Below are 13,238 nucleotides of genomic sequence, written 5' to 3' on the forward strand. Positions count from 1 at the left end.
AAACATCCAAAGGTTATGATTATCAGTTCATTATGCAAGAGTTTATTTAAGTTATATTTAAGTTTTCCCTAAGTTTTGCAAAAAATCGAAGCCTATCAAATGCCTATAGCTAGCGCTACAAAAATATTTCGTAGTGCACTACAAAATTTTGAAAATATGAGTTTCCGAATTGCTTTCCAATTGCCCAAACCATTTTTCAAGAAGCTTTACCCTTATTAAACCTTGATGTGACATTTGGCAGAGTTTTCAAGCCTAAGAGAGGGATTTTAAATTAAACCCTAAAATCACAGTTAGCCCTAAAATGGCAGTTTCCAGCATTTTTCCTGTTTTAGTCACTCTCTTCAAGCACAGTTTCCGAACAGTTGAAAAGGAATTTTAAAAATAAACATAAAAATAAAAATAAAAAATGTTAATAGACTGATTTCAAAAAACCTTTCAAATTTTACCCTGACTGTTGATTTGGGGTAGCATCAAATGTGCTCTAGCCATGAAAAAAGGTGGAGAGGCTAAAGCACATGAGATCTCCAAAACCCAGAAATGGTTTGGACAGATTGTACCCGGTTTGAGAGATATTAAAATAATTAATATTTTTAATGGAGTTCCTAAGTTTAAACTTAGGAAAAATAAGATATTAATGGGTATTAATATAAAATTGGGTTAGAAGGTTCCAAAAGTCATGCATAAAGCCAAATCTAATCTTAGTCGTTGATTAGAAATGTAATCTCGGTCGTTGATGGACCAACGAGAAAAGTATAAGAAGAGGTTTGAGGATCAATTGGAGAACACACTGAGGGAGACCAGTTAGTTTAATTTTTGGAGTGGGGTTAGCCGAGAAATTCGAACTAGTGGTCTGGAGAGCAGCAGGAGGCAGCAAGTACAAAACAGAGAGTCGGGAACAGCACCAGAAGATCAACGCAGAAGTTGGAGAGGCAGACACAGAGGCAGCAGATTGTACAGTCACTTGAAGGCCTGCGTGGGTGACACAGAGAGGCCCAGTGCTGACGCAGAGAGGCAAGGGCTGACGTAGAGGGTCTGAGAGCTACACAGAGGTCAGCGAGGCTGATGCTAAGACTGGGAGAAGTGCTGGAGAATTTTCTCTCTATTGGGTAAGCCAGTTTGGCACCCAGTTGTACTGAAGAATTGCTGAATAATAAAATCCTCCCTTGTTGCACCAGTTTTCCCACATTGGGTTTTTCCAGGGACTATTGTCCAAAATATTTGTGTCGATGTATTAATTCTTGTGCATGTGTTTGTTTCTGTATTATGGTGTGATATCTGCAGCAGAATTTATTTTGATGTTTACTGAAGGATTTTCATAAATAACTTATTGAGAAAATAAGTAGGTAAAATAAATCAGTTGTTGCAGTGATAGAATTTTCACATGGTATCAGAGCAAGCAATCAGAGACGGGAAGGGAAAATCAATTATGGGTCAAGACCATGATGTAGAGGCATCTACGTCAAGAGACACTCACAGATTTTCAGAAAATTGCACAAGAGAAAGTGATTTCAATTTCTCTATTTTGGCTTCCAGGTTGGAAGAAGAAGTGGCTTGTGTGACTAGCTGTGCATCATCAGAGGTGTGGTATATAAACAGTGGAGCCTTTTGGCATATGATGGGAATCCGGGAATGTTTCTCAGATTATCGGGAGAAGAAGATGAACTTTCAGATCACCATGGGGAATAAGACAACGTGTACTCCAATAGGGAAGGGTACCATAGTTTTTCAAACAAAAACGGGAGAGCAATTCCATGCTACCAGTGTGCTGCATGTACCAGGATTGGGGATGAATTTACTTTCCGTGTCACAACTTCAAGGCAAAGGCTATGACGTTTTCTTCATCAAGGGGAAAGTATACATCAAACACCCGAGCTGGAAAAAAAAAGTGCAGACCGGGATCAAAAGTAACAAGTTGTATAAACTACAACTAGAATCACCAATGGCACTAATAGGCAGTCATGGAGACAAGGATTTGAACGAACTATGGCACAGAAGAATGGCACATTTGCACCATGGGGCTCTGAGAATTCTCAGGAGCATTGTAATAGGAGTTCCGGATCTTAGTACGGAATGAGATGATGTATGCAAAGGATGTGCTCTAGGAAAGTATGCCAAAGCAGCATTTCCTAGAAGTAAAAATAGGGCCAAGAGTGTACCAGGATTGATACACTCAGATATCTACGGACGCATGTCAACTAAAGCTCTTAGTGGTGTCGAGTACTTCCTCACCTTCATTGATGATCACTCAAGGAAAACTTGGATTTATTTTCTGAAAGCCAAGGACGAGGCTTTCTGACGATTCAAAGAGTTCAAGGCTCTAGTGGAGAATCTGACTGGGAAGAAAATAAAAGTTTTGCGCTCATATAATGATGGAGAGTATGTCGATAAGGACTTCATTGATTTTTGTGCTAAGGAGGGCATCAGAAGAGAGTGGACAACTCCTTACAATCCAGAGCAGAATGGAGTAGCAGAAAGAAAGAACAGGACTATTGTAGAAGCAGCTAGGGCCATGATGTATGATCAAGATATGCCAAAATTCATGTGTGAAGAAGCATACAACACAACAGTCTATGTTCAGAATAGAACTCCTCATCGGGCATTGGGCAAGATTACTCCAGAGAAAGTCTTCACAGGGAAGACACCTGAAGTCAGTGATTTCAGGATATTTGGGAGCTTAGCATATTGCCGCATACCCGAGGAAAATAAGAAGAAGTTGGATCAAACTACATAGAAAGTATATCTAGTGAAATATAGCGAGAATGCTACGACATACTGAATCTATCTTCTAGGGAGCAGGAAGGTTGTAGTTTGACGAGATGTGAAGTTCATGGAGGACGGGGCCTTCAAAAAATCTCGAGAAATGCCTTCCGAGGAGCAGCCAAAAGAGGAATCGTTGGTCAAACCTCTTCAACCAATGGAAGAAAAGAATTATTACTCGGGTCAGGGAAAATCACAGGATGAGGAGGAGCTAACAGAAGCACCTGCTGGCAGAGGGAGAACGAGCAAGGAACTTCGTCAGATTCTGCAAGATGCAGAGGACTTCATTGGTGCGCCAAGGAACAATAAGAAGGAGCGAAAACAACTGGATAGATATCAGGCATTAGTGGCCCAGGATGGGGAGCCTGTCAGTGTTCAGGAGGCAGCTCAACATCAGGTTTGGCTGGATGCAATGGTAGAGGAGTACAACTCCATAATGGTGAACAATGTCTGGGAGGTAGTGCCAAGGCCTCAAGACAGATCAGTGTTAGGTTCGAGATGGATCTACAAGATCAATTACGCTGCACACGGCAGTGTGGAGAAATACAAAGCCAGGTTTGTGGCTGGGGCCCAAGTTGCTGTGGGTCATCAGATCAGAAGGAGTTGGGCCTTTGGTTGAAGGGGGCCCACATTATAGTGGGGCCTTACTGGTTACCAAGGACAAAAAAGTATTATATATATATATATATATATATAAAATAAAAATGTATGTGGGGTCGCCAAGAGTTGCGAGTTTGTCCATCGATACAGGGGTCCCCCAGTCAGCCGCAGAGAAAATACCACCAGCCATTTTTATAACTAATATATGTAGCGCCTTTCTCATGGGCATTAGCGAGCATAACTATTACTTGCCAAGGGTGAGATCGTGAATCATGAAATACATCTAATTTGTTTTATGTGTTTTGTATCAACATGTCAGAACTAAAGACAACTATCAGAATTCAGTATCAAAGTGAGATGTATTATTTGCCATCTTATACATTTTATATATTAGTTTATTTTCATATTTATGTGGCAATGTGTTTGTTTGTTGCTTATGTCTAAAAAAACTTTGAAATGAATAATTTTTGAATTTTCTAAGTTTGCCAATATTTTCCCTGATTTTGCTGATAAGTTGTATTCCGTGCCCTTGACAATATATTCGCCAACATGATATTTGCAACATTGAGATTCAAATATATTCCAAAACAGAAGAATTTGGGGTTATAAAGAAAATTGTTGAAGTAAAGGAGATAGGCAGCTCACATATTCATAGTAAAATACATGGAAAAACTATGTAAAAATGTAGCACAAGCATGGATGTTAATACTAGTTGTAGCTCCCAAATTTTCTGTTGCCACAAGTCAGCCTTGTGATCCCAGGTGCCTTGTCAATGTCATGTTTGCAGATTAGTTCTTTTTCATTAGTTGTAGCTTCCAAATTTTCTCCTCACAAGTCAGCAGAGTGATCCCAAATGCATTGTCACTGTTATGTTTGCAGGTTAGAAATCATGGTTTGGAATCTTAAAAATATTTGTTTAACTAAAAGTTACTTATTCTATATATTTTTTAAGAACTGGTTCATTGAATCTGGTTTGATCTGGTTCCAGTTCGAAACCCGGTTTGATAGGTGACCAGTACAAAGACTGGTTCCTCTTTTTAAGACCGTACTCTCTATATTTAAATCCTCCACTTCAACATTAAATGCAATCATTTTCCTATGACAATTTCCATATATCTCATTGAAGAATATGTCGGTTCTTACATGGATATTTGTTTTCCAGGAGTTTAAGTTGTCCTTAAATTATTTAAACATCCAAGATATATATTCCTTCTTTATTAAGGACAATGTTACTAGTACTGTAGAAGGTATAATGTCAAGAAACATAAAGCAAAGGAAAGACATTGGGAGTTGATTCTGGCTTTAGTTATACAGCTTGATTCTGACTTCAAATAGAATGTGACCAATTGTAATATATAAAACACAAATGATGCACATCAAACCACAAGTACCTGCTTATGTCCCCTAGAGCCCAAGTGAGGTGTTGCAAAAGTTATGAAATTCACAGGCTCTAGTCCAGCAATTTTACCCTTTGACTCTTCTTCAACATTTTGATTGAAGTTGCCATCAATTATATCACAATTATTCTGTGCTCCAGTGCTACTTCCTGAAGGTGGCTCGTATAGTACTCCAATAGCATACCTTGATACCAAGCCACCTAAAGAGTGACTCACAAATGAAATTCGTTTTACTCCAGGCCTGTTTTCTATGACTTTCTTTACCTGCACATTGTGCCCAATACAAGTTACAGTTCTAGAACAGAATGCCAATGTTATAAATCAAAAATGCTACAAAAATCTGAACTTGCAGCTACAAGGCACAGAAGTAATAGTATTTAAGAATGAAATCCTAGTATACTATGACAGCAAACATCAAACACTTTCTCAAAAAGAAAACACGAGTGTCAAAATGGAAGTAAATAACTAGCGAAGGATGTATTAGAGCTCGGAAGGACTGGTATTGCACCTCTTCTGCTAGTCGATTGCCCATTTGATCAACTCCATCAAAAGTCTTTGTTGCAGAATTGCATTGACTGCCTGCATTGAGTTTCATAACCCAGATATAACTTTTTCAGAGCGAAAAAAGCTGAATTATATTATATAAGATATATAATGGGCAAAAAATACATCATGTAAGCTTAAGAAAGCTGAACCCAGATATAACTTTACTGAAGGAAAGATTAATCATTATCAAAATTTCTAGTCAGCAATAAATATAGCAAAAGGAAAACTGACTAAGTCAGCAATAGATATAGCAAAATGAAAACTGACTAGCAGGCAAATGTATTCTAATTATCAGGGATGTCATATAAGGATAATGTCTTTTTGCACCATAACCTAGCAATGCCTTACAAAGGTTGCCCAAGAAGATCAATTAGAAATCACCTCATCCATAATACATTGTGAGCAGCGGACCATTTGAAGGCAATCAATAAGTGGCCCACTTACAAAGGCCATACCCTATTTAAAATCATGTTAGGTCATGTTTAAAGCTCATAAAGCTGTGGGATGCAATCCCAGCAAGGCCAATGCAGGAGCATTTATAGTGAATTGTGAGGGAAATATATTTAATATAATAAACATTGGAAGCTTTTAATTGGCACTAAGACTGATGATAATATAGCCAAGAGACTAAACTAAACATGATGAAACTGTCGAGAATTACAGCTTGGACAGGAACTTCCACGCATGTTCAGTGTGAACATGCCTGTAGTAGTTTGAGATATTTTTGAAAAGGCTATTTTGGAAAAGTAATTCTATTCTGTAATTCATTTAAGTTAAAAAAGTAAAAGTCTTTTTTCTAACTATTGAGTCAAATATTGTACATAGACTAGGAGTAATCTTCAAAATAAATTCTCGGCTAAAACTATAAAGATAAGCTAACGTAGACACTTTTACACACACACTTGGGCAGTTGAGCAGTGGAGAGAGAGCAGGCAGCCAAGGAAGAGGCTTTCAAGGCTAGCACGCAGTTTGAGACAGAAGTTCATACAGTCATACAGAACTCTGTACCATAATACAGACAGATGATATGGATCCATACAAACTAACTATTCAAATTGTCTCACAGTGTTATGTATCCATATCAAAATAACGCAGAAACATAAGAAAAGATAGATCAACGACTTTGATTACAAGTCACTTCAAGGGGAAACCTCCTTTTACATCACATAAATGAACAATTCTTGGATGATTCAAATGACAAGACCTCCTTGGTATATATAGGGTTCTAAAGGGTAAAACTGTAATTAGAGCACAACAATAACAAGAGTGGGCTTCTATGGGGCACAAAAATAACATTTCATGGGCTACACTAATATTATAAGGGCCTAACATGCCCCTCTCCTTCGAAAAAATTGTTGTCCTCAATGCTTGAGTAGTTCTAGATGTTTATATATAAAATACTCATCTTCCCATGTGGAATCTTCAACAGGTAAGTTCTTCCACTTAATGAGATATTTTGCAATTGATCGATTTCGTAGCTGTCGGATTCTTGTTTCGGTGATTGCTTCAAGATCCAATATGATTTTGCCTTTCTCATCATATTCTGGCAATATAGTTTGAAGTGGGAGCTTGTCACCTATATCCTTCTTTAAGCATGAAACATGTAAAATTGGGTGTACTTGCGAAGATGCAGGGAGCTCCAATTTGTATGCCATAGTACCAATCTTTTGCAATACCTTATAAGGGCCATAGTACTTGGGTGATAATTTAGCATCATTCTTAACTTGCTTGAGGGACATTTGTTTGTATGGTTATAGCCGTAAAAATACCCAATCGCCCACATCAAAACTTTTTTCACTGCGATGTTCATCTGCTTGTTGTTTCATTCAATTTTGCACCAAAGTCAGGTTATCCTTTAAGAGTTGGAGAACTTGTTGTTGATGCTTGATGTGATCTTCCACCGCTTGAACCTTAGATTTGTCTCTTAGAGACAATGTGATGGACGGTGGGTGATATCCATAAAGCACCATAAATGGGGTCATTTTTGTTGTGATATGGAAGTAAGTGTTATACCACCATTTTGACAGGGGTAACCACTGGACCCATTGTGTTTGTTTATCAGATACAAAGCAACGAAGATATTCTTCGAAACATTTGTTCACTATCTCAGTTTGCCCATCAGATTGAGGATGATAAGATGAGCTATAATTACTGAAACTTCTATTATTTGTAGTGATATTACCCACTTGTCCAATTGTGGTTGAGCAATTCTCAAGTATTAAACAAACTTCTCCAGAGGGTAATCTTAATGTGGCCAATCGATCTTCTTTTGTGATCCATTCTGCTACAGCACCTACCGCTCTAGCCAATCATCCACCCTTTCCAAGTGTTATTTCTATGTTGTGCCTAAGGGCATATTGGTTGAAGTAGACTCTTATTCCGATGAATAAAAATCCCTTCCCAAACTGTACCAAACTGTACAATGGGATCTTTGTCACTTACAAAAAAATTTGGGTTTCCATGTAGTTTTTGAACTGTCTCCAAGAATGCAATAGTGACTACACTAGCTTTGAAAGGATTAGATAGTGCACAAAAGTGTGTGTACTTGGTAAGTCTATCAACTATCACCATGATGACACTCTTTCCTTTGGACTTGGGTAGACCCATGATAAAATCCATTGAGACCTCCTCCCAATGCTGACTTGGAATGGCTAATGGTTGTAAAAGACTCAGGGTCTTAATTGTCTCGACTTTATTTTGTTGGCAAACCAAAAATTCTACCACAAACTTCTAAATATCAAATTTAAGGCCATCCCAAAAAAATTCCTTCTTGACCCTGTGGTAAGTTTTTAAAAATCCTGAGTGCCCTCCTATAAGAGAGGTGTGCAATTCCAAAAGAACCTTTTGTTTGAGTTGGGAGTTCTTACATAGATATAAGCGATCTATGTAGCACTATGAATCATCCTTCTGCATAAATGTAACAGATGTGCTAGGATCTTGCTACAACTTTTGAATGAGTGCCCACATTTGTTTGTCATTCTTCCATTCATCCCTTGCTTTAATTATCCAATCAGGTTGGATAATAGAAATGGCACAAAGCAACGCTTCCACATCCTCATCCTTTCTTGAGAGTCCATCTGCAACAATATTTTGCTTTCCCTTTTTGTAGATGATTTCAAAGTCATAACCCAACATCTTTGTGACCCATTTTTGTTTCTCTTCTAAAGATAATATTTGATCCAAAAAGTATTTAAGACTATCATGATCTATTTTTACCTTGAAGTGTCTTCCCATTAAGTAAGGGCGTCATTGCTTTAGGGCATGTAGTATTGCCAGCATTTCCTTCTCATAAATAGGTTTGTATAAATTATTTCCCTTGATTGGACAACTTTCAAAGGCAATGGGTCTTCCTTCTTGCATTAAAAAAGCACCAATGCCATTTCTCGAGGCATCACGTTCCACAATAAAGGTTTTTGTGAAGTTTGGTGTAACTAAGACTGGAACTTGGCATATTTCCCCTTTAAAATGCTCAAAGGCCTTAGTTTCTTCTAGAGTCCACGAAAATGCATCTTTCTTAAATAATGTTGTTAGAGGTGTTACTATCTTCCCATAATTCTTAACAAACTTGCAATAATACCTTGTGAACCTGAGAAATCCTCGAAGATACCTTAATGTTGTGCGGATTTCTCATTCTTTGATGGCTTTAATTTTGTTAGGGTCTACCTTAACACCCTCACGAGATACAATATGACCCAAATATTACACCTTCTATACCCCAAAGAAACATTTGGAGGGTTTTGAATACAATTGTTTCTCCTCCAATAGTTTGAGCACCCTGTCAGCATGTTGAACATGATCTTTCCAAGACTTAATGTAGATTAGTATACCATCAAAAAATACTAAGACAAATTTTCTAAGGGTGGGTTTGAAAGTGGAATTCATCAAACCTTGAAATGTGGAAGGTGCATTAGTAAGGCCAAAAGGCATGACCAAAAATTCAAAATGACCTTCGTGAGTTTTGAAAGTTGTTTTCGAAATGTCTTCAGTCTTCATTCTAATTGAATGATATCTTGAATGAAAATCCAAATTGCTTCATATAATTCATCCAACAATTCATTAATAACAGGAATGGGAAATTTATCTTTAATAGTGAGCATGTTAGCTCTCTAAAATCCAGACACATACACCACGATCCATCCTTCTTGTGCACCAATACTACTGGAGAAGAGAAAGAACTTTGGCTAGGTTGAATTATACCAACCTTTAGCATTTCTGCAACCATGTGTTCAATATCACTCTTCTGGACATAGGGATATTTGTAGGGTCATATGTTTGGATGAACACGTCCTGGAATTAAGTGAATAGCATGATCATGATTGCGAATGGGTGGGAGACCTTTGGGAGTCTCAAATACCTTGGAATGGTTATCAAGAACTCTTTGGAGATCAAGAGAAATTGGTGACTTAGATGTTTGCACATATAGTGAGCATAATTGTGCAATTACACCTCGTTGTTCCTTCTTCAAAAGCTTTGTCATGCCATTAGAGTTGATTATCTTACCATGTCTCCCTGTGATACCCCTTAATTCAATTTTCGCTCCTTCCTAGCAAATTTCAAGAAAGTTCTTGAAAATTAAAAGTTATTGTCCCCAAAGAATGTAACCACTGGACTCCTAATACAACATCAGCACCACCCATTGGAATGGCAATCATTGCACTATTCAGTACATATTCCCCCATGGTTAGATTGATATTATGCCACTTACCTAAGCAATTTATAGTTCCTCCATCTGCAACCATCACTTGAAACTATTGGATATAGAAATCAATTCAAATCCTTTGCTATCTTACAATGAATAAAATTATGGGTACTACCTGAATCAATCAGCATTATTACCCTTTTCTTCTTGATATATCCTTCTATCTTGACAGTTTGAGGAGTGGTAATTCCAGCGAATGCATTGCAAGATATGTTCAGATGGATTTCTTTGAATTTTAGAGCTAGTTCTTGGTGAAGATCTTTTTCTTTTGATGTTTCTTGTTCATTTTCTTCCTCCTCTTCACATTCTATGTAAAATAATTTCTTTTCAGCACACTTATAATCTTTATTGTATTTGCTATCACAACTATAACAAATCCCTTTTGCTCTTTTTTCCTCCAATTGTTGTGGTGTCAACCTTGTAGGTTGTGGGAGGCTAGGAGTGGCAACACTTCCATATTTATAGTTGTGAGTGGTAGACCTCCTTATTGTCATAATTTTGCTTTCAACATTTCTCGCCACTCTGAACACATTTTCCAATGACTTAGGTTCCCAAAGGCGAACCTCATGTTGGATGTTATCCCTTAAAGTCCCTATGAAGACATCAGTCAGATGCTCCTCTGGAATATCAGTTACCTTGATATTCAATCTTTGGAAGTTCTCAATGTGCTCCACAACTAAACCCCTTTGTTTGAGATTTATCAATTAGCTAAAGAAGGTATTGCTCTTTGTATCCTCATAATGTGCTATCAATTCCTCTGTAAAAATTGTCCAAGTGACAAGTGATTTACGAGAACAAAGCCATTGATACCACACAAATTGATTGGGTTCTAAATATAAAGATGCAATGTGTACTTTTTGTGTGTGTTGCACATCATGTAGATCAAAGAACTGCTCCATCTGTAGTATCCATGTTACCAAATCCTTGCCATCAAACTTCCTCATATCGATCTTTGGAATGTGGTTGGTCTTCAACCCAAAGTTGGAGTCTCTAAAATCATGATTCACATTTGTTCTCATCGTGAGTTTCATGGAATACCTTATCACTACTAGGAAGCATTTCTTGTAGCAACTTTGTCAAACCTTCCATGTCACCTTTTATTTCAGCTTTTAAATCATCCATATTAACATCCATCATTGCTTCTAATTCATCTTTTATTGCTCTTTGTGAGAGCGAAAATTGTTGCACTTGTTCCCATAATTTTGATATATTATGTTGCATTTCTTCATCTTCTTCATGTGTCATGGTAGAGCTTTCTGTGGGCTTAATGGGTGTATCATTTTTTTTGTTTGCGAGTCATTTTAGAACCAAATAATGATATCTATGCTTCATTACGCCCTTTGAATCACTTCAAACTGATTTTTCAAACACAAGTTAAGCAATTTTAAAAATACACACATTTTTTGGTTTCAAGAGCTTGATTTTGAGCTTGTTGATTTGGCTGTCCTTGAAACTGTTGTACCTCTATGATTTCGGCCTCCCAAGGTCTGAAACTTCGTCATAAGGTATCCTACTATATCTTCTTTCCACACCCACAAGTTAGCATGAGATTGGATTCTTTCAAATGAAGTTATGTCAAATCTTCTACAATGACCTAATTATGGAGTGGTTCAGTATAGCGAACTTGTACAAGCTGCCACGTGTCACTATTTCAACCTTCGGCCCTAAACTTTCTACCCGAAAAACTACAATCCATGCACCTTTAGTCCCTTTCTACGGAATTCAAATCTGATGCTCGAATAGAAAGTTATAAGGATTTTACTTGGGACACCTATTTCAGACTGAATTTTGGAGCATATAGAAACCCTAACTTCCTTGGACCATATCTCTGAAAATATAGCAAACCAAGGGTCTAAAATTTTAACTAGAAATTCATAAATATTTTGCCTCCACGTCGTAAAAATTTCATGGTCTGAAGCTTCGTAGAAAAAAATTTATAGCAAAGATGCCATGAGGGCTAGTTTGAAGCAGCGAAACCATAGGATCAAGAGCTCTGATATCAAATTTTATGTATCCAAATCAAAATAACACAGAAAACATAAGAAAAGATAGATCAACGACATGATAACAAGCCACTTCAAGGGGGAAGCCTCATTTTACATCACATAAATGAACAATCCTTGGATAATTCAAATGACAAGATCTCCTTGGTATATATAGGAGTCTAAAGGGTAAAACTATAATTAGGACCTACATAACAATAATAATGTAAGGGAACAACAATAATAATAGTGGGCTTCTATGGGGCACAACAATAACAATATAGGGGAAACACTAGTATTATAGGTACCTAACACACACAGGTTGTGCAACAGTTTTTTGTTGTTTCTAGGTTTTTCAACAAGTTGTATAAGCTCAGTTCAAAACATTTTTTGGTACATGTGCATGTTGTTTTTTGGGCAGCATGTGGAGGTTTACTTGTAAGTTTTTCAAAAGAATGAAAGTTGATTTCAAGGAGATTACCTGTGTGAGAAATTGATTTTTATGCTTCGATGTTTAACTTATAACTATGTAATTGATGATATGGCTTAAAATTTAATGTCAATGTTAATTAAATTTAGCAATCTACTTGTTTGATTGAGATCATAAGGGCATTAATGGCCTAGGGCTTGAAATTCTAATATTGTATCGGAGCTTGATCTCTAATTGAGATTCTCAAGGATTTGCGGCTCTAAATCTATTGTTTAGAAGAAGGACCAGTAGTAAGAGTTTTTTTTTGGGAGTTTGTGCAATAGATTTCAAAGATGGCAAAAATGGGACTTTGATTTGAGAATAGATTGGATGGTACCTCGAACCTTCTGGCATGGAAAGTGAGAGTTACACTCTTACTAAAAGAAAATAATATCTCTGATATTGTGAAGAACATTGTTACTCCGCCTATAGATCCGCATTACTTGGCACCTCACAACAAAAAGGAATTGAAGGCCAAGTAAATGATTTTGGATGCCATGCAACAAAAAGGAATTGAAGGCCAAGTAAATGATCTTGGATGCCGTACAACAAAAAGGAATTTAAGGCCAAGTAAATGATCTTGGATGCCATAAAGGACCATCTGATCCCTCATGTATCAAAGAAGACTACAACAAAAGAGCTTTTTGATGCCCTGGCTGGTCTTTTCCAGAGTCAGAACATGAACAAGAAGATGATATTACACAACAAACTCAGATCCATTGAAAGGACCATATCAGACAGAATCACCAACTACCTTATGAAGATCACACAAATTCGTGATCAGCTTG

The 13,238-nt window shown here is 37.2% G+C and overlaps 1 protein-coding gene across 4 annotated transcripts in view; it reads right to left on the reverse strand.

Moving 5' to 3' along the window:
* Nucleotides 1-13,238, reverse strand: part of LOC149146071 (lipid droplet phospholipase 1-like) — a 210,923-nt gene that overhangs the window by 116,330 nt on the left and 81,355 nt on the right. For all 4 annotated transcript variants that reach the window (XM_089446896.1, XM_089446895.1, XM_089446893.1 and 1 more), the window contains exons 3-4: nt 5,263-5,333; nt 4,749-5,018 (exon numbers count right to left, since the gene is read on the reverse strand). In XM_089446896.1, the coding sequence (XP_089303022.1) occupies nt 4,749-5,018; nt 5,263-5,333 (341 nt within the window). The remainder of the gene's footprint in view (nt 1-4,748; nt 5,019-5,262; nt 5,334-13,238) is intronic.

The sequence above is a fragment of the Pinus tabuliformis genome, chromosome X (assembly GCF_031772625.1).
Source record: "Pinus tabuliformis cultivar Carrire ecotype Pingquan chromosome X, CPIR1, whole genome shotgun sequence".
NCBI lineage: Eukaryota > Viridiplantae > Streptophyta > Pinopsida > Pinales > Pinaceae > Pinus > Pinus tabuliformis.